The sequence below is a fragment of the Siniperca chuatsi genome, linkage group LG23, assembly GCF_020085105.1.
Source record: "Siniperca chuatsi isolate FFG_IHB_CAS linkage group LG23, ASM2008510v1, whole genome shotgun sequence".
Taxonomy (NCBI): domain Eukaryota; kingdom Metazoa; phylum Chordata; class Actinopteri; order Centrarchiformes; family Sinipercidae; genus Siniperca; species Siniperca chuatsi.
The window spans coordinates 4,670,634-4,697,500 of NC_058064.1; the positions used below are offsets into that span (position 1 = coordinate 4,670,634).

The 26,867-nt window shown below is 38.2% G+C and overlaps 1 protein-coding gene across 1 annotated transcript in view; it reads right to left on the reverse strand.

The window, feature by feature from the left end:
• rassf3 (Ras association domain family member 3) overlaps positions 1–26,867 on the reverse strand; it is a 94,458-nt gene that overhangs the window by 53,427 nt on the left and 14,164 nt on the right. Inside the window, exon 2 of the mRNA XM_044186891.1 lies at positions 19,048–19,157. Within this exon, the coding sequence (XP_044042826.1) occupies positions 19,048–19,157 (110 nt within the window). The remainder of the gene's footprint in view (positions 1–19,047; positions 19,158–26,867) is intronic.

Genomic DNA, 26,867 nt, shown 5'->3' on the forward strand with positions numbered 1-26,867 from the left:
CTTAATCTTATCATCCATTGCAGCCATTTCTTTGTACCTTTGAAGTCATATTGTTATTTTTCTATTTTGCCTTATTTAACTATGAATTGCCTTGACATTAAAGTAAGTTAACAGTTATTAGTTAATAATGATGTTTTTTTTTCTCTGCATATTCATCAAAAGAGTTTGGAGGATGGCGTCTTTTTTTAGGCATTCAAAAAACAAAAAATCAACAGCAACAAGAGTGTATGATATCGTTACAGTATGTAGCCATCAAGTGCACATTACAGACATTTAACCATGGCTCTCATTTTAAAACAAATCAGCTGGAAACATTAAAAAGTCTGCCAAGACAACACTTTCAACCAACTCATGAAGCTAACGTTACTTAGCTTAATTAGCTAGCTAGAAATAACTAGCTAGCCTGCGTTTTAGCAGGCAGCTAGAAATGAGAAGCCTGCTTTTGTCTTTTTGTGTTACTCTCTGAAATCAAGGACCCATTGTTTCAAAAAGGACTACGAATTTCAAGTAAATCTGTCAGTGTTGTCATTGTAAACTGCAATATGTGTGAGAACGTAAAGCTGATGTAGCGACAGTAAGTAAGAGGACGGGTCAGTTTCTTTACATTCAGTGAACAGTTCTGGCTGCATATGTTAAAGTGACTGTGGCTACGTTTGGCTTTAGAGGTCTGGGAAAAGTTTTTGGGGCAGTGGGAAGTGTCGAGGGTGAGAAGTGACACTATGTGAGCAAAGATGAAAGGTTAAACTTCAAGAATGTGTCATATTTAGAAAACTAAGAGGGACAGAGAGGCAGAGACAAAGACGGAGAGAGGGATGTTAACTATTTATCCTCAGGCTCCCATGACCTCACTCAGGAAATATGCTGTTACCTTGTGCAGGTAAGTGTGTGAGTGTTACTGAGAGAGGGATAGAAACAAGAGATGTATGTGTTGTTTGTGCAAGTGAACAGGTGTGTGTTTGTAAGAAAGGTGTGTGTTTCTTTTTCAGCTGGGGGTGTGTGTCTGTTTTCTAATTTAAAGGCAGTAGGCGTAGAGATAGTGGTGTGTGTGTGTGTGTTGTAAAACTACTTTAAACGTGGGAACCAACAGCGAGTGTGTTTCTTTTGGGGAATGTAAGTTTCACAGCTACACAATTAGATTTTCCTGAAATCTGAATTGAGATTATAGAAAAGTGCTTTACACCATACAGCTCAAACTTTGAGCACAAAATGGCACATAATTAGGGATGATACTAGGGCAAAGATGGCTCTGTAGAATAAACACTAAATGAACACTATGTGCGCCTGTCAATGACAAAACAATGGAAGAGATACAAACAGGTGTCAAATTAAAGGAAAAAACCTGAATAAATGGATGATGAAACAAATGCAGATGCTTCCAGGACACAAGGGTTCACTAATTTTAGAGAATTTAAGCCAATGAGCAATGAGCTAGGCTCATGGTGGAACAACACCTTACTAAAATACATGTTTTTTTTCTGCTAAATGTTACACAGTGGACCTTTAAAAGCTTTAGTGATAAGTTTCTAAAACTAAAGTGCAGAACCTAAAGGCCTGTTTCTGTGTTAACATCCCAACCTGACCTCAAAGAACGAGCGCTAAAACAAATCAACTGCTGTGTCACCTCTCTCATCGCCTCATGTCTTCTGTCAAATTCGGTCAAAATTCGCACTTGAACACTGTGAAATCTGCAGCCAGTGAGCATCTGACTGCCATCAAAGATTCTGCACGTGTGAGGATAAAAAAACTCAGTAGTCTCTGTTCATCATCCAAAAAAAATCATGCAAAAAATGCATCAGAGCTCTTTTAAGCAATGTCTGAAGGTGTGAACTTCACACACACGCGTTGAAAGACGAAGCAGAAGCACATTCACTGCGTAAGGATGTAGAAACAGGAAACAGCACTGTGGGGCGTAGGTAGTCCTATAACACCTGTGAGGATGAGTGTGTGTGTGTGTGTATGGACTCCTTTGTTTTGTGTTACAGGTGTTAAATATCCAACCTGAGCTCCACATTGTCTCAGGGACTCTGAAACTCCAGATCCAGAAATTGCGTGAAAGCACTTGTGTGAGGTGTATTTTCATGTCATGTCTATGGAGGTTTTACCATGTGCAGGTCCTACTTGCAGTATATTTTTTGGATTTCAGATGCTGATATGCATTATTTTGTGTGTATTTGTGTGTGTGAAAGTGTGTCCCAGCATCCCCTGTTTCCCCCGGAGGAACAGTATTTCATCCTGACAGACAAAACACTGAGTGTCTCGTGATCAAAGAGCAGAGGAATGCTTTCAGAGGATCACAGGCAGCCTTAGTGTATCACATAATCACAGACAGGCAGTAAGAGGAGGGATGCAGGTTTCAATTCAAACGCCGCAGCACCGTAGGTTACGTTGCAGCTGGGGGAGCAGCATTACACGGCTATTGATAATTAATGTGGGAGTGACAGAGAGGGATGAGCAGCATGAACTTTTGCCAGACTGCATGTGTCATGGTACATTTCAGGAGTTTACATTCTCCCACAAAAACAGCAAATACAGATGTTACCAATTAAATTCAGTTTTTGTACCAGAATACATACATTTCACACAAAGTTTAAAAGCAGACAGTGGTGGAAGAAGTACTCAGATCATTTACTTAAGTAAAAGTAGCAATACCACAGTGTACCACTCTGTTACAAGTAAAAGCCATGCATTTAAAAGTACAAAAGTGCCATGACATTTGATACAGATATTCATTCGCCAGAGGATGAATCCTAATAACTTTGGCGATCCCCTGGCTTTACATTTAGCAAGTTTTAATTTGTCCAATACTTTGGTTTTATGACCCTAACCTGCAAAACTAATGACATTCCCATCATCCTCAAATGTACATTGTGTTTAGTGCTAATTAATAAATGTCAGCATGCTAACGCACTAAACTAACGTGGTAAACATTATACGTGCTTAGCATCAGCATGTTAGCATTTAGCTCAAGCTTCACGGAGTTTGTTCTGTTAATGACAGTCTCCATATTCACAGCAGTATCTAACTTTTGCAGGTGCTATTTATTTTAGTGGATATCACAATCATAAATGGTTTTGCATGTCTACAGTGAGGCTTGCTGAATTAGTTCTTCTTAGAATAGTTAAATGAGCTACTGTAGCTAGCTATAAATAGGGCCAGTGAGAGGGAATCGACACCAGCTTGTAAACTGTATGACTCTGATGATACTGCCCACTCTCATAAGATAGCTTAGATAAACAATAAATAGATCAAGCCTGTGCTCATCATACCCTGTATGCACATTACAGTCCCAGTCTGGAGGAAATGAATGAAAATGTAAAAAAGTGAAGGTTACAAATTATTAAATCCACCCCTGGCAGGGAGGTGGCGCAGGTTAAATTCAACTCACCTCAGTAAACCCACTTTTTAGGCTGACATGAATGTTTATATCCAGCTCAAAGTGCGCATTATAGCACGTATTTTCAGCCTGATGGGAGTTTTATGAGTGTGGGGTCATTTGGAGGAAATTGCCCTTTCATGAAAAATAATATTGTTTTCACTGAATGCTGAATTGAATTACTTAAAATCTAACAGGATAAGGGGAAGCAGCTGGCCTGAACTCACACAGTTGAAAAGGACTGTTTTGCAGCAGCAGCACAATAACAGAATTGTGAGAGATATAGAGCCACCAGCCAAACACACACACACACACACACACACACACAGTTTAATTCAACTCAAACAGATTTATTGGCGTGATAAGATTTTCTTACCCTGCCAACACAATCTCTCTCCCTGCCTTTCGCTGTCTCTCGTTCCTTTACAGACTTTAACTGAACTCAGTTTTAGATAATAATTTTCAATCAGACTTTTCATATAAATAAATAAAAATATAAAATCCTAATCAGCACAGACATATGAGCTCTTGGTTTATTGTTTAACTTGAGAATTATTATCAAAATAAAACTAATGCTGGTTTTCTTTGTATATCTCCTCTGTCTTTTCTTCTTTCTGTCTGTTGTTTCAGTCTGAGGTCTGTCAGCGTGCATTCAGCCGACAGCATATCTGTGTATGTTATTTTGCTGACAATAAAGTCAGTATGTCGCTGCTCTGTTTGGGCTGCATGAATGGTGGATGTGTGCCATTTACAGTGAACTTTAATCCTGGTTGGTCGGTATCTGAGGCTGAGATTGTCCGCCTGGATAAGGACAGGATCCAAGATAAGAGCTAACAAACATACACTGTATAGCATGACATGCACACACACACACACACACACACACACACACACACACACACACACACAGGAGTCCACTGTAGTGTCCCACCCTGATACAGATCTGTGTTATCCTTTGAACCTCCCACAAACTAAGCAGAAAAATAACTTAGAAATTTGCTTTTACAGAGTTCAATTTACCTCTTGCTACACTGATCCTGACTCCTGCACACGAGCACAACATTAATCTGGGTTGTATTCTGTGATGACGAGTATGAGAACAGTCAGATTAATGTTTTCATATGTATCTACAGATCTGCAGACCTGTAGATGAATTTGAAAACACATCCTTTCCCATGTTCGGCCTTTAATTTACCCGGAGCTGACATTTTCCACCGCTGAGAATTGAGGTTTTGCAACACAGTCTTCAGTGGGTAAATGTGAACATTCACCAGTCTCATGTTGTAGAGAGGATAAAGAAATCTGTGCTTTAAAAATGCTGACACACCACTGTCAACCCTTGCAGTTATTTTCGAGTACTTTCGCATAGCAGCACAGCTGAGAGGGCAACTTTCTTCCAACTCTCTCTCTCACTTTGATATAGCTGATCACACAATACAAGTTCCAAGAAGCAGGTTTGAGTGAACTCTAGAGTCACCTCAAATCTGACACATGGACTGATGTCGAAAGACTCAGTAACCCAGTAAAGCTGCTTCTTGAAACCAGCAGCTGTTGTTTTCATTCACCTGTATTTATGTTTCTGTCGTCTCTCTTGCTGTGTAAAATAGTGATTTGATCAATCTTAGCCTTTGTTGTTATTACTTTAGTTATGGGTAATTCAGTCTCATCCTCCCTTTGAACAAGACACACACACAAGACGAGCATCAGTTGTCTCTTCGCTGCCTAAAAGTAGTGATTTCTATTTGAGTTTCTGTTCATGCTGCGTCACTGAATTCTGCAGAATATAGTAACAGGAAATATGTACTGTATGTTTGTTTTTTTATGTATTTGGCTGGTTATTGCCTACATTTGCAAATATTTACCATTTGTTAAAGCGATGTGATGAACAGTAAAAGGACAAAAAAGACAGATCATTAACCTGCCAAACATAAACGTCACCCAACAAAAACTGTCGCTCAGAGAGTCCCACAAAGACTCCTCAGAGGCGACGTGGGGCTCAGCTGGCGTTCGCTGTAACTCAGCTATAAAATGCGTTAGCTGCGCTGTTGGCCATGTTGGGACATGTTAGTAGCCAAAAAAATTAAGGAAATCAATGGGACACGTCTGTTGTTGGGTCTGTAATCCGCCGGGTGGTGTCCTGTTTCTGCAACAGGCAGCTGATGATGGGGGAGATTTGTCTGTCAGACCTGCATCTGACCGAGGAGTTAATCCTTCACAATCCACAAAGATTACAGTGATCTACTGGCTGCTATAATTCATCTCTCTGTTACTGCCTCTTCTGTCTTTGAGTCTCTTTGTCTCTATGAGTCTGGGGGACGGATTCATTTTTGTTTGTTTTTAAACTGATAGTATGTAAAATAATAGCCTAAATTTCCCTTGAAAGCTATGACCGGTCCTGAACTTTGTGTAAACTCATCAAATGAGTGTTTTCTGTAGCTGGAGGTTGCTGGTGTTGTGACACCATTATGTGTCTTTGAGTGTTGACCTTGGAAAGAAGCTGAAAATGACTTCCAGATTTGCTAAAAATACAATAATGTGAAGGCTTATTTGTTTCAAACTTACGTCTGTGGCTTTGAGGCCATAAATCTTTGTGGTTTTCTGGTGTTTATCCTTGTTGTTCATGCAACAGCTTATAAACTCTGCTCCTCTTTGCAGTCTGTCCGTGTTTGACATGTGTTATTAAGATTTTCACTATTGTTTTCCTTGTCACATTTGTTTTTAATTTTTATAACCAATGCATATGCAGTATGAAACTGTTTGGTGGAACATTTTTCATCTTGAACACTTTATTTGAAAGTTTTTGCACACTGAAAACACAACATATTTAATATATTTTGGTCTCAGCTGATTCTAAAACTTCATTAAACTTATTTGATGCTTATATAAATATATAAATATATTCTATATACAAGTTTCCACAAACTTTTGACCTGGTATATGTGGTATCTTTTGGAAGTGCTGGGATTTTGTCTGAAATTTAAAGCAGCATTGGTTGATTTTTTTGCACATCCAGCAGACACAGAGTGACGTTAGTGTTCATTTGGAGTTCTATTTGTGGCCAACCGACCACTGTAAGTGCAATATTCACTCTCAGGTTAGCTCTATTTTGGTCTCCACCAACTCCTGGGGGAAATATCTGACTCTTTAGCTGTTAAATGCTACACTATGTTCACCAGCTAGTTGCTAACTTTGTCTGTCTGTGGTAAGCAGGTAGCTTACAGTGGGTTTATCAAAGCTTCTTCTCTGAAAACAGCTGTCTTCTGCAGCTGAAAACGACACTATGAGAGCGGTGAGAGTGAACCAAAATGGTAAAGTTGCATAAAACCAAAATAATGAGCGGAAATACACTAAAAAACTCCATAGAGAAGAGACGGAAGCTGCAGAGTTGGTGATGATTATTTGTGTGTGCATGTACAAGCGACCCCTCTTATATTACACATAATCATTTTATCCATTAGTAATATAAAAATGTTGAATGGTGCAGCTTTAAAATAGTTTTGTGTTTGCAGGGTAGCTGCAACTTTGTTTTGCTCGTCTTAAAAAGGGATCTACATTACATCAGAGAAAGTAAAATGTTATGTTTGTTTGAAACTGGAGAAAAAATCATGTTTAATAATCCCAAATATTCCATTAAAACAAAGTGTGAGGTATCTGTTGGATGCACCTATTGTAAGTTGCTTTGGACAAAAGCGTCTGCTAAGTGAATGTAACTTATCTTGATTCTCACATATCCAATGACACAACTCTCAGACAACAGCTAAGCTATTATTTATTAACTGGTGATTATGATTGATTCAATTACTGTGTCCATCTGCATGCGTGCATCTCCCTGTTTGCCTATTTCTTTCTGCAGAACTGACATTTGCCTTTTATGTAAACATGTTTTATCTCAACAAGTTTGATTTTCTCCCAGACTCTTCCTCCATTTCCTTCTCTGTGTTTGGCAGGTAAGCCTCCACCCTGTTTGTATTTTCCTTGACACAATAGGCGGCTGATTAGAGGACTGGAGGAAAGGGAAGATTAAGAGCGATACACGAAGAGGAAGAGAGGTATGATAAGCAGATGGTGATGATGTTTGTTTACAGGAAGGACAGCATGAAACCAGATGTTTGATAGTGAGGAGAGGGGATGGTTGAGGGATATCCAGAAATTCAAATCCAGGATAATTTAAAATGTAGCTACATTGTCTTTAATGGTCAGTGAGCAGCAACATGGAAGAAGTTGGGGGTTTAGTGTTTTGCACAAAAGCACCTCAAAAGATGCTTCAGTGAAAAACTACAGACATTGAAGAAAGATATCTGTCCTTTATCTGAACTGATTCTGATGTTTTACTGCCCCAAAATGCTCTAAATGCTGTTTCAGAGGCTTTAACAATAAGTCGAGAATATCATTTTGAGGGAAACTGAGTATTTTTCTTGCGCTTAAACTATATTGGATCAAAGACAATGAATAAAAAAGTATGTAAGTACTTCTCAGACCTTAAATGGTTGAACATTAGTCTTCTGAAATAATAATGAATCATTAAAGGATTTTGGGGACTATGCTTATTTGCTTTTTGGCATATGAGAGGATCGATATCACCCTCATCTCTGTCAACCAGAAGACGATTAGCTTAGCTTAGCATAAAGACTGGAAACAGGGGGAAACAGCTAGCCTGGCTCTGACCAATAGTTCGGCACATAACTCTCTGTAAAACCACAAATTGTCGTGTTTACACTGTTTTTGTGCAGATTAAACAAACAAGATACATTGTGTTAATTAGTGAGCTTTAGAGGTGCTGGTAGGTAGATTGTTGTATATTTGGGCAGAGCCAGGCTAGCTGTTTCCCCCTGTTTCCAGTCTTTATGCTAAGCTAAGCTAAGGGGCTGCTGGCTGTAGCTTCATATTTACGGTACAGATATGAGAGTGGTATCGTTCTTCTCATCTAACTCTCGGTAAGAAAACAAATAAGCGTACTTCCTAAACTATTCCTTTAATATGCAGTCAAGAATATAGAATAAAATGAATTATATTTAATAACCAAATTTAAAGATCAAAACTATCTTAAACCTCAATCAAAAAAAACATCAGTATTTGTCTTAAAAACCTATAATGGTAAAACCTTAGTCTTCTGGAGAAACAGTAAAGTTGAACCAACCTGAACTCTGACTTATTTAGAGCAGTACAACAGTATCAAGTAAAAACAGCAATACAACAGTGTGCGTGTAGTTTTAGCTGTGTTGTAAGGTTGTGTGGAGGTGAACCATCTAGAATGACATTGTACGTCTGCTTTTTTTAAACCCCTAAATGATTTAGTGGCTGCAGTTAAGGGGTTAAGCCTGGCTTAGGGTGTGTGTGTGAGCTACCTTTGGGGACACATTTCAGACTAAAGACCAGTTAATTGGGAACAGCTTGTCCAATCGGAGACAGAGACCATCCCCCCAATTGGAAAAAAAGCTGATTTTTGGGTCAGTGGTTAAGGTTAGGCAAGTAGTGGTTATGGTTATTGTTAGGGTAGGTCAACAAGTGTGTTTGTGCCCCACCCCAGTAGTTCTGCTGAATCTCCTCACAGCATTTTATATCTTTCCTACTGAGAAACATTAGTGACTATAGATCATCTGTTTATTTATGTCTTGTAACACACAAACAAATACACATGAACAAATACACACTTTGAGAGGAAAGAATTATTAGAGAGAGAAAAGAGTTCCCATTTTTCACTTCAGTGTCAGTAAATCATGACTGTCCAAAGAAAACCTCCCCAGAAGAACTTTCTAACAGGTTTTTATCAGCCCAAGGTTTGTGGATTTTTACTTATTTTTCTCCTCTTTCCCATAGAAGAGAAGCTACAGTGAGCAGTGGAAACATTATGTTCATATGCAACATTACCAAATTACATTTTTACATAATTCCAATTTAGATTTATCACATATAACGTTCAGTATCTGCAAAACATTTACAACGCTGCAATACCTGCAAATGGCAACTAAAGTATAGTTTAATGTTAGTTAATACACTAAGGCACAACTGATGTGTAGGAGAATTGAATCATAAAAAAATATGAAAAGAAAGCAGTGGGGTCTTGGCAGCTCTGGTTAAAGCAGCGGCCATTGGTCCAAAATGTTGCTTCGTTATTAAAATTTAAGCTCAGATCACTGCTGTCGGCGTCCATGTACCCATAAGACCACGCACACACAGATACAGAATGTAGTATTAACAAAACTACATGTCCATCTGCTGTTTGCATCCAACTTGTAGGACATTAAGGTCTTAAGACTATGTGCAGGAGTCTACTACGTTCTTTTTAAGGTTAGGCAGGTAAAAGCACTTGGGTTAAAATAAATGAGCATTTTGATATTTGCTGCCTTACAAAGAGTTAGACGAGAAGAAGAGACAATTCATTCTTCCGTCTTCAACGTACTGTAAAGATAAGTCTATGATTCTGAGTGTGAACGTTTATTCTTGAACTTGGAAACAAACAAAAAAAATCCTGGTTCACTTAGTGTTTTCCTGAGCTTTCAACCTCCACGCAAACTCCATCAGCTGAGGAAGAGCGTGAGATGCGGTCAAAAACTCTAGAAAAAGCTATCAAGTGGATCTTGAGTTAAAATTTTTTTGTCAAACTTTGTGACATGTTCATCGTAGTTTACAAGAGAAACACATCAACAAGTTACGATGTTGGCAAACAGGAAGCTATAAGTCCAAACATCAGCGAAGCCAAAACCAACATAGCAACAGGGACGAACTGCCAAAGAACAAAGCAAGGACACAGACTTAAATACACTTAGGTGAGAGAGACAACGAGACACAGGTGAAACCAATGACACAGGTGAAAACACTGGAAGCAATCAATGACAGGAAGCAAAACTAGCAGACACAAGAGGGAGGGAGACTATTACAAAATAAAACAGGAAATAACAGGACAAAAACCCCAAAACCATGACAGTATCACCTCCACTGCTGATGTATAATTTACAACTAAATATTTAATTTGGATTTGTTTTGTTTACGATATTTTCATTCTTCACATGTGTGCTGCTTCACTAGTGAACATGCATTTATCTTGACGAACATAATAAGGCTAAATTTAGCTCTGATTTGGCTTTGTGGAATGTCTTAAATCCAGATTTTTATAACTTCCTTTCTGGAATAAATTCCACGTTTGGATATTCATATAAACATCATATTCTGGTGAGAGGAAACCCACATCAGCCCTTATCCCGGTTTTTAAAACTTAAAATAACCAAAACAATCTGCCTTCAAACACCCCTATTATTCTAACCCTCCTCCTAATGACAGGTGACATAACAGACCTGAGACATAAACACAAAAGGGGTCAAAAGTACAGACTGTACAAAGAAAGTACAAAGTGAAACCATTAACTAAGATAACTGCCATACTATCGTGAAAGGTCAAATTCTGAAAGACTGACATGACACAAGAGAGAGAAAGAAAGAAATAAGAGGGAAGGAAAGATTTAAAAACAGCGGAGAGTAAAGAAAAAGAAGAGAATATGTTTTACTTTTCCTTCCTGCTGGTTGTGTTTGTGTGTATTTGAGTGTGTATTTACTGTAGTGTTACCGCACCATGGCCCTAACCTCGCCAATAGCTGTGAATGAGTAACCATAAAAACGTTATCTTTCTACTGACCTTAAAGTAAATTGTAAAAACCTTTTAACAATATTTGCACATTGAAATCCATGTCATTTGTCACCATTAATTCCGACCTCTGTAACTTTCTTTCTAAAAGCATACAGATGTCAGAGATAAAAACACTAGAAGTGCATTTTTCAGGAAGCAGGTCCATGGTCCAGAATACTGATGTCATTCTGCCTTTAAATTCATTTATATTTGTCCCCAAAGGACAAATATAAACCTCTAAAACTAAATTCCTGTTAGCCTCAAATTAATGCTTACATATAATACAAACATGCTATGCTAACATAGGTATACAAACATGCTAAATGCCGCTATCTGTACACGTACAGTATTAGAGTGAGACTACGTAACTTTTGAAAGGATAAATAATAACACATTTTTCTTACAAATGAAAAGTTAAATTCATAAGAAATATTCAGCCTTGCTCAATTTAACACATTCAGGGGTTTGGCTGCTACAACGTTACTTGGTCTGACCACTAGCTTATGGTGGCTAATGTTAGCTAATGTTAGCAAACTTTATAAATACTTTATGGCTCTTCTGACAGACTCTTCTCTACTCATGCTACTGTTACATTATAATTTAGCATTCACCATTATCCCGTAATTGTCGGGAATACAAAATACATAATCTCACTTGAACATTAAAAATTAGCTTCATGCTAAATCTGTTAAATCGCTAAGTGTACGCATACATGCTAACTTTAGCACATTAGAATGCTAATAATTCCTCTATTCTTGATTAAAAGCCAGTTTGGACTTGCAATGTATTTTTTTTGATGTAATGAATATTAATAATAAATAACAACAGCATTTGTTGTATTGAAAGATATACAGTAAAATGCTAATAACCTAAAAATGAAATAAAGATGACTGAAGGGATAAGAAAGAAAATATCAAAATGTTGCCTTTTTCTTGAAATCCTGGATACTTTTACCTCTTAAGGCCTCTAAAAAATAATTAAAATAAAACAATTTAAGGAGGAAAAAGCCTCTTTGGTTGATCTCTTGTCAACAGTGAGGACGTTATGTGTGATGAGTTGACGCTGAGGTGGACGACACCACAGCCAAAAAGGTTGGGAACCATTACTGCATATCACGTGTATTTTATCAGCGGTAGATGACACTACTAACAGATCTGATTTTTAACAAAAGTCCAATATTTTCCATTATATAGCCAACAGGGCAGTTATCTAACAAAAAACTCGAGAGGAGATGATAATTCTGAACTTTGAAATCTGAAATCTTTTGCGTAGTTACTTGACTTTACACAAATTCCTGTTGTTTTCTGTAGCTGAACCTGAAAAGCCAACAAGGTCTTTAATGTGACATCAGTTATCACCACCACCTCTGACCCGGTGGTGTTAATGAGTCTCCATTAGAGCCAAAGAGAAAACACATGAACATTCCTCTCTATCTGGACTCCCTATTTATTCTGCCTTCTTTGCTTTCTCTCGTCTCCCTCCGCCTGTGTTTGTCTTTCCCAGCAGACAGGAAGTGGACCAGTTATTCTCTCTTTCTCTCTGTCAGTCATTTACTGACTCTCCCTTTAGCCAAACCAATCACATGGCAGGAGAGGAGGATGACCTGTGACTCATACTGTACAGGCGCTCAGGTTGTAGTTATATAGAAAGATATAATGTCAAGTTTACCATTGGAAAAGGTAATTAATTACCCATTGCTCACTCCAAAAGTAATGTTTTTACTGTTATGGTCCCAAAAACAACAACGGCATCCTCCTCTCTTTTGGTCAAAATTCAGAAAAGGTCTGTTTTTACTTGACACTGTTGTTTTTTAAATGTTTTCGGCATAACTTTACAGAATAAAATCAAAATAATGGAATCTTTAATCTAAACTAGCCTGAGCTAAAAAAATCACATCAATAGTGGTGGAATTCAGTGTTTGGGAGATTTAACTTCACAATCTTCAACAGTTTAATATTTATGTTAACAAAAGTAACACATAATTTATCTGACAATAAATTTGTATTGGAAAGTGTAATAAATGGCCCCAAAAAGAGGTCCCAAAGGGTCATAAGATGGTTAAAGGGATAAAGCAAGAAATAGAACATTTACTGTTACACATAATTATGTTTATTTTTTCTGAGTTTTCTATTTTTTCAATCCCTTTTTGGTTGAACTGATCGCTGCTTACGTCCACACTGAGACCATGGCGTGTGATGAGGGCTCACAAACAGACGTTGCTTCATTTCAAGGGATCACAAGCCAAAATAGTCAGGAAACACTGCTCTAAATCAAGACTTCTACTGTACAAAGAAAACATCTAGGTAAATAAAACAGGGTCAGAATGACTGGGGTGAAATTTGTTTTAAATTTTTGACACAAGAATTATCTATTTTACTGCACAGAAATTGACAACATCAGGCACTTTCAAGGGTTCACTAGTTATTGTGTTCATGTTTCATGTGCTGCAGATTCAGGCCAGCTGTTGAATTGACTGGTGACTATATTAGTCACTCAGTACTGTGGTTAAATAAAGAGCCTGAGGTTTGTTTCTGTACTGACACTAACAAGGTTTGAAGGCCCAGATTGACGTCAAACTTCAAATTTTATCTCCAGATGTCGCTGATGTCCTTTGTTGCGTTGTTGTTATAGACAATTTATGTATTGAAAATTGCATTACTCCTAATTTTGGGTCAGTAAGAGATTCATAATGTAGCTTCTCACACAATCAGAGTAGTAAATGAGAGGCTGATGGTATGTAGTCGTTTATAATTTGGTACCTACTAACCTACTTCTTCTGGTCGCCAACACAAACACAGTCACACTTATAGGAGGACTTCCCTGCACTAGTATTACATACTAGCAGAGTAAAAGCCTCCATGTTTTGGCTGGCTGCCCTGTCAGATCACTGTCACTATGATACTGGCAAAGGTGTGTGTGTAAATCACTCATACCAAAGAGAGCACTGCTGATTGATCGAGTTATTTAAAGCATTACACACTCCACCCTACATGTCTATAGACGCCGTGGATCTACTAACAACTCAGTGATTCACGGACTCAGATCCAATCCAGTATTATATTATGTTTTAGAATAAAAAGTTTATAAAAGTCAGTGATTTCACAGAAGGTTCACAGAAACACTAAGTTCATGCTATAAAGTTATTATTAATAAAGAAATCAGGGGACAAATACAGGTTGAAGTACAAACACAGACTCTGGATTACGATACTTAGCAAATCTTAAATGACCTTTTTTACCGAGATTTCAGGATGTGTCTAAAAGAAAGGTGTATAATTTGAATTTTACACTCAGTTGTCAGTTCATTAGGTACACCTAGAGTTTTATTATTTTATACTCAGAGGTGTTTCTAAGTCTACTCTCATTGATGTAAACTGGCAAAAATGACCACAAAGTTGAATAAACACCTCTTTCTAAAATAGTTTCAATAAAAACTGAACTTTCATGAAGGTAGGCTTTATTGCAGTGCTGTTGAATTAGCCTGCATTTTTTTTAGCTAGGTACCTGAGGTAGGTACCTAGGTACCTAGATACAGTTTCATTACAAATGAAAGTTGGTTATTCATGGTAGAGAGGCCTATTAGTAATATCAATATTTATGTAATAACACCACCAATACTCAGTAATCTTATTTTTGTCTGTTTTCGGCCCAAATGCTTGGCTGGATGGAAAAGTAACTAATTGCTAAATACTAATATTAATACTAATACTAATATACTAATGGCTAAAATCCTGTCAGTGTTGGCTGCCCATTAGCTAACAAGGCTAACCTTTCTAGCAGCTCTGTCAGGCTGTACTTGGGCTTTGTACTAGTGCTTTGAGCTAAATGCTAACATCAGTATGCTAACATGCTCACAATGCTAACACGCTGATGTTTAGCAGGTATAACGTTTACCATGCTCACTATCTTAGTTTATCGTGTTAGCATGCTAACATTTGCTAATTAGCAGTAAACACAAAGTACAGCTGAGGCTGATGTAGATATCATTAGTTTTGCAGGTAAGTGGTCATAAACTAAAGTATTGGACAAACTATAATTTTTGACCTGATGATGATGCTAGATAAAAAGTTAAGGGATCATCAACGTTATTACAATTCATCCAGAGGGGAACATGAATGTCTGAACCAAATTTCATATCAGTCCATCCAATAGTTGCTGAGATTTTTCACTCAAAACCACAAGTGTCAACCTCATGAAGGAACTAGAGGAAAAGTCAGGGGATCACCAAAGTCAGTAGGATTTATCCTCTGGGGAAAATTACGGTCTGTACAAAATTTGACGGCAATCCATCCGATAGTTGTTGAGATATTTCAGTCTGGACCAACCAACAAACCAATCCACCATAGCTAAACAGTTGCTTGGTTGCTGACCCCAAAAAATGACAGGTACTAGAGTAACTGAGTGTTGTGAAATGTTTAACTCTCTGCAGGTTCACAGTTGATTGTCTGACCTTATAACACACAAAGAAACACACAAACACGTACACTCCATCACTTTCGCTGAAACACATGAGAGCTTATGACTGGCTGCATATCTTCATGTTATTATCTCAGTTTCTAGACGGCTTCTCCACCACAAACCGCAGACAGACAGAAATACAGTGAGAACTGTATGCTGACAGAGTCACACTTTCAGATGCTTCAGCATTTTTTAAACGAGGATAAACACAGAGGCAGAAATAGTGTAAAAAACAGGAATATTTCACCAAAACCAAAAGCACTATGAACTAATTCTCATGATAAACATATATTTTTGCTGGCGTTTAGCTCTTTATTTTGATGTAAAAGTGCAGTGTAGCATCTGTTACATCAGCACATTAAAGTGCCAAAACATGCCAGTCTGTCTATTTCTGTTTTGTTTTCTAATATTTGTTACTCAGATAAGTTCTGAGAAAATGCTTTCTGTAAGAATATGCATACATGCATCTATACAGTACATATAAACAGACAGACATACCGACATGCCTGTGGGAAGGCTTGACAGCTCTCTGCCCACATGCCCTGCAGCTGCACTGATACACATCTGCAACCACATACGCACACACACACTCTGACCCCACTGCAAACACACCAAAAGTATTTTTATTAAATAACTGACCTAATAATAATAACCTAAAAACCCACAGCATTATACTCAGCACTACTCAGCAGTATAGAGTGTGTGTGTGTGATCAGCGCTGGTTCGAAATGTGCTGAGTTAATCCTCCTTATGCTGGGTGAAAAAATCAGTGTTGACAAACAGCGGAGCCAAACCCAGACTGCGCTCAGTGACGACGGGAAATATTAGAATTGGTGTTATTGGCAGATGAGATGCTGAGGAGTAAAAGTGGGCTTGTTCAGGACAGCAGTCGTAATATTTCAGTTTAGGTCAACAAAACGTAAGATGTTAATACAGCCAGCTCTTACAAAACGAGACAACAACTGTTTAAAAATGATTAAAAAAAAAACTCCTGTGAGATATTGATGGAACAAAATGAAGTAGTAGGAATCCACTGTTAGTCTATCAATCATCCATCTATCCAAAACTACATTCCAGAGCAGAGTATCTCAACAACTAATCATCAAACTGAAAGAAAATGGGGTTTGGATATTTATGGTCTTCACACAGTGATTCCTGGTGACCCCGTCTGGCACTACCATCAAGTAAAGATGTATGTGTTTCCCAGAATCCTAATGTTTTGGTAACCCCTGGACCTTTTCTTCAGCGGCACTAACATGCCAAAAACTTCCACCTTAACACAAGATTAAAGTGCCCACCGGTCACCTGGCTTAAAGGCTCTGCTAGGTGCTGGAAGGGCAATAACACCAGCTACAAAAAAAAAAAAGAAGAAGAACCTCTGCACACTAGAGTCTGCACAGTTAATTTACAATTTTAGCTCCACAGTACTGGTAAAGTTTTCCAAGAATAGGAAAATGATCAGTATGTTGTTGGTTTAGCCCCAAAATACTGTACTTGTATTGTGAGGTATAATGAATATTGCAGCTTCTAAGAACAACTTGCCAGGCTTTAGCAAGTGCAGACAGCGTGTGTTTGAGTACTGTCCAGGCAGTGTCATCCAGAGTTTATTTCTGTGCAAAGTTTAATATCCCAAGATGATGCAAGTATAGTTTAAGTGGCAAAAACTGAGCAGTTTTGGGATTTTTGAGAATTAGAACGTTCAGACTTAATGAGATTGCATATTAATCCAAAAATAACAATAACAGCCTTAAGAAAATAACCGGTAACTGGTTGCGCTTTTAAGAAATGTTAAAGTCATTGCTCTAACTTTGGCTCCAAAACCACAAATCAGACACAATATTGGAGATATTGTGTAAAATAAGTAATATATGGAGCTAGTGGAAGGTGTTTCAATTTGACTGAGCTAAGCTAGCAGTTTCCCTCTGATTCCAGTCTTTGTGCTAAGCTAGGCTAAACACATCCTGGACCAACAATAACTCTGTACTGACACACAGAAATGAAACTGATGTCAGTTTTCTCACCTGCCTCTAGGTAAGAAATGTTGGATTGTTCCTTTAAGGTTTCAGTGATAAGGTTAAAGACACAGTGAAATAAAACATTTTCTAATGCTGTGTCCCTGTGTTAACTGTTCGTTTATTACATGCTAAATATATGTATTTTTATTTCACATTCCCTCTCTTTTCTCTCCCCATGAAACGCTTTCATGTGTTGTGAAGTACTAAAGAGATATAAAGTTGTTTAATATTATATTACAGCCTGGTGTGGTCTGCACAAACACCCTAACATGAACCAGACCTGCTACACACCCAGCTGTCTTCTGGGAATTACACACACACACACACACACACACAAACCATTCTTGCTGAGTGATGCATTATGGGTGTGTGTTGGGGTCCAATGTTTTATGGAAGCTCAGTGGAATTTGAAAACACTCTGAAACACGTGATACAGCTCAGACACATATTATCATCTTACCGTGTCATATTCATCACATAACACATTTTTGTCATTATCGTTTAATCTGCTGATTATTTTCTTGATAAATCATTCAGTCTGTCCATCACAGTCTCCTAAAGCCCAAGTTGATGTCTTCAGATAGCTTATTTTGTCCGATCAACAGTCAATTTACTATCATATTAGACAAATAAAAGCAACAACTAGCTGAAAGTAGAGAATGTTTGCTAATTTTGAGTTAAACGATTAATCGATTATCAAAATACTTCCAATTAATTTTTATTGTCTCAGCTCTTCATGGCTGCAGTGTTGTTTTGTGTTGTTTTTCTGCAGAAAGAGCCCCGTCCACATGGAGCACTGGACATTATGAGCACATGGACATTATTCTGAAGATGATACGAAAATACTTTGCAGTTATTCTAATAATTTTGGCTCCACACTGCCTGTATTACTGTCCAAGGAACCACAGCCGCCTGCTGCAAGACTTCACCAGCAGGCGAAATGTTTGACTACAGCGCACTCTTGTGGTGATGCACTGTACTACACTAATGAGTTTTCCAAAAATTTAGTGGTGAGAATGAAATTTAAAGCCCAACCTAAACTGATCCTGAACCAGGTTTAACCATAAATAGAAGTCTGTAGCTCTGACTGATTTAGACCCCAAATGAGGGCATTTTGTGCCAAAATTCTGGTCCTGTAATATGATCGAAAGCTCCAGAACAACCACTAATTTGACTTTGTGGTGAGATGGTTTTGTCAACTACTATTAAATATGACTATTACTCAGAAGTTTATGAGGGTGGAAACAGTATTTCGACCATCATGGGACACTAGAAGTCTCCTATCAAAGCCACAATGATAATATCAATAAATGATGAAAGGTATATATTTATGCAGAGTGTAATACTTTGATTGAATAACACAAAACTAAGAGCTTCCAATTTATATTAGTAGTCTATAGTATTAATTTTCTATTGTAAATATGTAATCAAAAGTCTTTTCAGATGCAAACAACACTGACTGGATGGTTAAGGAAACCATCCGGTGCTTCATACAATAAAGGAAAGACAGAAACAGGAAATGAAGAGGATGTCTACACACACACACACACACACACACACACACAGTGTAGCGTGTACTCACATGTGGCAGCGTGTTGTTGTTGAGCTGGTCGTGACTGACGGGTGAAGCTGCAGGATGACAGTCCAGTGTCACTCGGTCCCGGCAAGCAGCGTGACACGCGTACTTACAACCTGCAGAGAAATCAAATTATTAACGGATTCATTGATTGATTCGCCGATTGTGAACGTAAAATAAGTAAAGGAAAAGGTTTATCTTTGATTGTAAAGTCACACGTGAGGTGCGTGCAGGTGCGTCCATACACAATGAAAACTTGAGTGTGTGTGAGTGTCTATAACGTATATGCAAATAATCTTTTGATATAATCTTTTGTGAGTTGAGGTCAGAGTTCCCCTTTGCAAATGAAAATCGACAACATGCAAATTCTGAGAGGGGGAAGGAGGGAACTGTTTCAAAACAAGGTCAAGCAGGATTTGACCTATATATGTTTTTAACATTAAAAGACAAATACTGAGCTTTTCAGAAATACTAAATAACTCCAGTTGTTTAGTTTTTCTCCTGCCAGACTTTTCTTCTCCATGTGGAAAACCTCTAAACCTTGGAGTCTGTGACCCCATGTGGGATTTGCTTGATACGCAGACACAGCTGTGAAAGTTTTTTGTAACTTATTGTGGTGATACATTAAGTAATATGCCACACTCAAACTGACAACCTGCAAGACAGCATATGACCCACATTCTGTCACTGCACCGTGCTACGTCACTAAACAACTCCTGTTGTTACCTCGAAAATGAAAAGTCAGCTCTGAGCTTACAGGCCAAAATGCGAAACATAAATTTAGTTTGCTGGCTCTTGAAAAATTTACAAACAATAAATAAAACAATCAAATGATCATAGAAATGTTGAGAGACCCTGATTTTAGACAATCACACAACAACATTTACATAGCTAACAGAAAACACTGAATATTGACCGAGACAGAAAACACAAGGATATTTTACATTTATGACAAATGGGAAAAGTGGACTTCTTATAAAACCCATCACAAGGACACAATTAAAGCCAATACAAACATTTATTTTATGTTATGAATGAAAGGTAAGCTAATATTTGCAAACCAGTAAAATGATTAAATATGAGCTCCCCCATACTGTCTGCACATTTTGACGGCGTTATTGGACAGTTAACCGCGGAGAAAGAAAGTTGCTATTCATGGTCAGCACCTTAAACCTCTAGGCTACAAGGAAGTTAAAACACTAAGAAAAACTATTGACTCAATGGCATAAACACGAGTTTTAGAGCTGTAACAATTAGTCAATCCACAGAAAATTAACTGACAACAAATTAGACATTTATCAAGCAAAAATAACCAAATATTCTCTGGTTCCAGCTTATAAATATCTCTGTTTTATATCAGTGTAAACTGAATGGGGGTTTTGACTGTTGCTCAGCAGTGGTGTAGAGTATTTTTACACTGTAGTGTTACTACTTTTACTTAAGTAAAATATATAAATACTTCTTCCATCACTGTTGTTCAGACAAAACAAACAATTTGAAGACTTGTGATTCACGTTTTTCACAATTTTCTGACATTTTATAGAATAAAAGTTTCATTGAAAGAGTAATCGATGGATTATTCAATATAAAAAATGTATCCTTAGTTCCAGCCCTAATCATTTGAAGATAACTGATATTATCACAATAATAGTTTTTGTCTCACCCTTAGTTCCTTAGTTATAACTTCTACTGGTGTATCAGACCTGCAAACACACACACACACACACACACACACACACACACTGAACCATCAAAACCAGAATCCAGCAGCACCATTAACTATTGAAATAACTCACACAGAAGAGAGGAGGAAGCTTTTTTGCTCACTTCCTGTCAACAAACAAACATTATACACTCCAACACACACCGACAAGCCGCACAAATATGCTAACAAACACTTACGCCTCACATACTCTGTGTGTGTGGTTGTGTGTGTGTGTGTGTGTGTGTGTGCGTTTGCTCCCATGATCCTACCTGTTGACCTCTTTTTCACATGCTGTCCAACTTTATCCGACAGTTTGCACATGGCTGCTCCCATCTCCCATCTTCATCTTACACACACACACACAAACTCAATATCGTCACTATAAGATCTATTACATTACATCACTTCGTCCTCCACACACACACACACACACACACACACACACCTCTAAACCTCTTCGTGACACATAGAGGAGTAAATCGCACATACCAACACACTCTCTCCCTGCAATCTTTTTCAGTGTCTCTCGACCGTGTTCTGCCCTACATTCAGCCTCTATCAGACTTCAGATGCTGATTTGCGTAGCCACCACTCTGTCTGTTTCCCTGTCTCTGTGTCTGCCTGTTGTTGTGCTGAGTGAGTGATTTAACAGTCAAATGGAGGCCACAGTGTGATGGACACACAGACAGGAGAGGAGGGGTGGTGGTGGTGGTGGTGGTGGTGGTGGTGGTGGACATAGGACTGCTGACTCATCCACAATCACTCTTTCTCCTCTCTCTCTGTTTCTCTTTGCTCACTTACATAGCTTGTTATGACTGTGTGTGTGTGTGTGTGTGTGTGTGTGTGTGTGTGTGTGTGTGTTTCCTGCCGTCACTCTCCATTCACACATTCACCCGATCATCCATCTCGATACCTTTTGACAATGAACTTGATCCACAGAGGAAGAGCCTTCTACATCCCTCCATCCATCAGTCCAAACACCCTTCCCATTATGCCTGCTGCACGGGTGTTTTATTTTGGATGTGGAAAAGTTACAGTCACAAATCCAAACTACAGTAGGCACTAGATCAAACTAAACCACAAGCAGAAATTAAATTAAATTCAGGATGAATTGTAATAACTTTGGTGATTCTTTTCCATCTAGCGCCATCATCAGGTCTAAATCTTATCTTGTCCAATACTTCACTTTATTACCAGACACATGAAAAACTGACTATATTCCCATCAGCCTCAGCTGTACTTTGTGTTTAGTGATAATTAGCAAATGTATGCTAACACGCTAAACTAAGATGGTGAATATTGTAAACATTATACAAGTTTTACATCAACATGTTAGCATCGTCACTGTGAGCATGTTAGCATTCTGATGTTAGCAATTAGCTCAAAGCACAGCTGTGCCTACATACAGCCTCACAGAGCTGCTAGCATGGCTGCTTACATTTTAATGTTGCAGCAATGTAATAATGCATTAGTAATACTAATACGATTATATATATATATATATATATATATATATAAACTCTGACAGAAGCCATTCTACATAATGAGTACATTTAATTTTGATACTTTATGTTCATTTTGCTGATTATATTGTACTTTTACTTAAAGGTGGGGTATGCGATTCTAATCCAGTGCACGTCTTTTTGTCAAATTCTGCGAATATCTCCTCACGGCCCGCTAGCTGTCCGTTCAGTGTGTGCGCTGAAAAAACCCCTCCGGTGTTTGTTCACAGCCCTGGCTCTGTTAATGGGAAATAAACAAAGTGGCTCAGACCGAGCCACACAACACTATTCCAGCCATGATTTGTGTGTCAGGTAACGTTAAACAACTTGCCCACGGACATTCAGCTTACTTTCTAGTTTTCCAAGATGTGCTGTTGTTGTGATGTTAACTGTAGTAGCAGCACAGTTGTGAGCATCGCTGTCTGGAGCTGCTGTGCTCGCTCTGGGAAACCGTCTCGTCCTCTCCGGCTGTTAGCTTCGCAGCAGCAACTGTAGGGACGGTTTGCTAACCTACAACCTAGCTAACGCTAGTTACATCACTTGCTGTGTCATTGTTCGCTCCATATCGTGGTGTTTGTCATGGTATTGCATTTCTCCAGAATCGCATACCCCACCTGTAAATAAGATTTTGAATGCACTTATAACAGAGTATTTTTATATTTTGTGATTGCTACTTTAAAAGGATCTGGATACTTCTTGCACAAATGTGGGCAGGTTTTCCTTCTCTCCCCTAAAATGTGACACTCCTGTCAATATTTTGTGCCACAATTTCCAAAAAATTTCCACACATTTTTTAATCTTTGTGGAAATGCTCCTGAAACAGCACGGTCATCGGACACTGAATCTTATACGTCAGCTGAATGTGTGTATTGCATTTTCTTAACGTCATGGCTCTGTATCTGAAAGCTGAAAGTAGTGTATCCAGCAATAAAATGATTGAAAAGGTGAAAAGGTATCTTTTATTGTTCTGTTTCATTCCCTTCGTTCTCTCTCCCCTTCTTTCTGCCGCTTTTCTCTTATTCATTTTCTTGTTTTCTGCCTCTCTGCCTCCCCGTTTCTCTCTCGCTCTGCTGTCTCAGGGATAAAAGCTTTTCCCAGACGTCAACAATCGATCAAACTCAATCAGCCGGGCAGCAGAAAGTCAGACACACAACTCTTTGCTTGCTTTTACAGTAGAAGCAAGAATTACGGTACAGCGTTTCTATAACGTCAGATCTTTCGATAACTATTCAGATCTTTTACTTAAGTAAAAGTAGTAATACCACAGTGTAAAAATAGTACGAAATGTACTTAGTTACATTCCACCACTATCTATAAATATGTAAAATGATTTTGAAGAGGGGGGAGTTGAAGCATTTTGACTGTAGAATTAGTAAATTAATTCAATGGTGAACAGAAACTAATCCTCACATGTTAACAGCAAACAATTTAATGTTAAATATAAACATAAAATAATGCGTTTTGTATTATGACTTTAATTTGTTAAAATGTTCAAACATAATATTTCCTTTTAGAAGGTATAAAGGTATATTTTGCTCTTTTTATCCTGATGAATAACTAAATTAAACCATTGTGATTTACAGGTGAGTGCATGTATAAACTGAATAGACATAGATTGATATGAAATTAGTGATAAATTAGTCGTTAAATAATAGAAATTGCATCAAAATCTCATAATTTTCTTTATGTAAAATGCTCCTCATCTCTCCTAATTACCAGATCTTTACATTAAAAATATGCAAATTGTTGGAAAACATCTGTCTTGTCATTGAAAGTCGAAAAAATATTAAATCATGAGATTCACTTTGAGAAAATATCCAGTTCTCTGTTATTAGCTCATTTGTTTGTTTGTTTTTGCCTCGCGTACATGATTTGTTGTGTGTAAAAACATTATATATTTTACTGTATTTGTTGATGATTGCATACTTTATGAAACTACAGTAGTTAGTATATATGTGTTATATGTTCTGGTGAATCTCAAAACTGACCGAAGCAGCCAAAGCAACAATTTCAGCCAGAACTGCATCTGTGCCAAACCGCAAACAGCAGCAGCCCCGTAAATCACCACACAGAGAGGGCTCTTATTGTGAAACTCAGTGTGTTCAGCAGGATCTCAGCTCAGAGGTCAAAGGTCAGAAAGCACAAACTGGACAGACTCAACTGTTTTTCTCTCATGTGTGTGAAACTTATTTTTTAGCACCAGGTCTCTAATCAAGTCTGTGTGTGCGCAGAGAGAAGCACAATGAACCTTCAGCTCCTCTAACACTCATCTGCTGAAACACACACACACACACACATCTCAAGAGAGAGAGGTCAAAGGTCAACGTCAGCTGGAGCACAGGACCCGACAGGTAGCAGGGATTCAGTAGCTTCCTCAAAGTAAAAATATGTTGTTATAGACGAACAGCTGCCATCCAGGAAGTGCCAGTTTGAGCAACAGATCCATGAGTTTGACGGTTTGTCATACATCAAAACTGCACAGAGAGTTTATGATACTATGAGACAAGATTTTTCCAAAATTATCATAGTGACAATCACTTCATTCTCCGTCTTGACACTCGTGGGGTAAACAGCCAAGTTACAGCATTCGCGTTTCCAAGCAGTCTACCAGGCATGTGCGTATTTGATGGCGTTGCATTGCACTGTGGCAAGTTGAGCCAGGCTCAACCCTGCATTGTATTTTTTTTTGTCGTTGGGTTCCCTCTGCAAGTAACGAAAAAAGGTACCGCTGGGTACCAGTACCGAATTCCAGGTACTGGTATCTGTTTAAATGTGTACAGTACCCAACCCTACTTCTTGATATTTAGGCAGAAGGGACTTCTATCAGGACTATCAGGACCTTCATCCTGTGTTTGCGTTCTCGCTCCCGTCCCAGACACATCTAATAACCAATAAGCAGAGCGAACGTTGTCTCGTGGCTTTTGGTGATGCATTTTGGTTCGCCTGAATTTTATTTTCTGTCTGAAAAGAAACCAAACCAACAGTAGAAACGCAGCAAATTTAACAACATTTAATCCACTGATTCGGACCAGTGCACACAATCTATGAGGTTGAAAACGCCTTTGCTGAGTTGATCAGTGTGATCATGAAAAATGTTGGCCTGTAATGACGTATGGTATGGTTGTGTACATTGACGTGGGTGTCTTTTTAGAGCTTTTATACATTTTCAAAAATGAAAAGGAGGAAAATCATATATACTGTATTAACAGAAAATGCTGGCATTATTATTTGTATCATTTTGATTTTATTATGATTGTGAGAACCAACGCTGAATGTGTCCTACTATGAAGTGTGGCTGCTGTTGATGCTGAATATGTTTCCTAACATGATTAAATGCTCAAGTGCAGACGGTTCTTTACTTAAATACATTTCCAATAATATATATTTCATGTTATTTTATTGTAATGCTAGTGTATGTTGTTACATGATTTAATAAAAAGTTAATTGCAAAAACAAGCAATTTGTGAAAGCTGATGCAACATTTGCTGTTGACTCAGTTTGAAATGTGTAGCGATCATTGGCTGCAAATGCTTGTACAGTAGTTAGAAGACAAAGACAGGTGTGTGTGTGTGTGTGTGTGTGTGTGTGTGTGTGTGTGTGTGTGTGTGAGGACAGGTGTTTGCTAAATACAGCAGCCATCTGTTCTTTTCTCTTCCTTCATAATGTTTTTTCTTTCTTTCTTTCTACTTGTTTGGACACCTTCTCAGGTGTTTTATCATTTTGTCAAAATTGTGCTTGTCAGAATAATACAGAGTTATCATATTACCACAACACACACACACACACACACACACACACACACACACACACACACACTGCACAGTCTACACAGGCAATTAGGCACACTTACTAAATAGCTGCAGACACAATGCATGTGGCTGACACTGGACACCCTGAACACAACTGTAGGTTTTGTTTCTCATTTTCATCAACTTTAATAAAAGGAGCAGATCCGTTTAAACTTGTTTTAGCTGTTTATTTTAATATTTTGTTCCGACACATGAGATTTTTTACTTCCTGCTGCCAGACAACACATGTTCAGCTCAGTTTACAGTGAACACGGTCGTCTCTTGGTGAAGACACTGAATAAGTTTCCACTTACAGGAAGTGAAAAGTGCAAATAAGCTGCTGATTATAACAATTTTTTTTTTTTTACCCTACATGTCAAACACACACTCAAGACTCACCAGAGTTCCTCCACAGCAGACTGACTTCCAGTCGTCCGGAGCGTCGCATCATTTTTGGAAAGCGATAGAAAAATCCAGACACTCTCCTAAAAGTTTTGCCAAAGTTTTTGGCAAAGCCCATTGCTCACACACACACACACACACACACACACACACTCTCTATATATATATCAACCGCACACACTCTGATGAATGTGTCTTAGGCTCCTACAGAATCCAGATGTTAATTTAAACCCGAAGAAAACTTGATGTAGATCCAAACTTTGGACAAAATCATCCCTCACTGCCACCCATGCTGCGTCTCTGGTCGGGTCTGTACTGGTCCCTCCCCTCACTGACACTGACCCCCATTTGTGTTTGTGTGTGTGTGTGCATGTGTGTGTGTGTGTGTGTCCCTTGTTTGTTCAGTCGCTGTGACAGTTTGGCTCCACA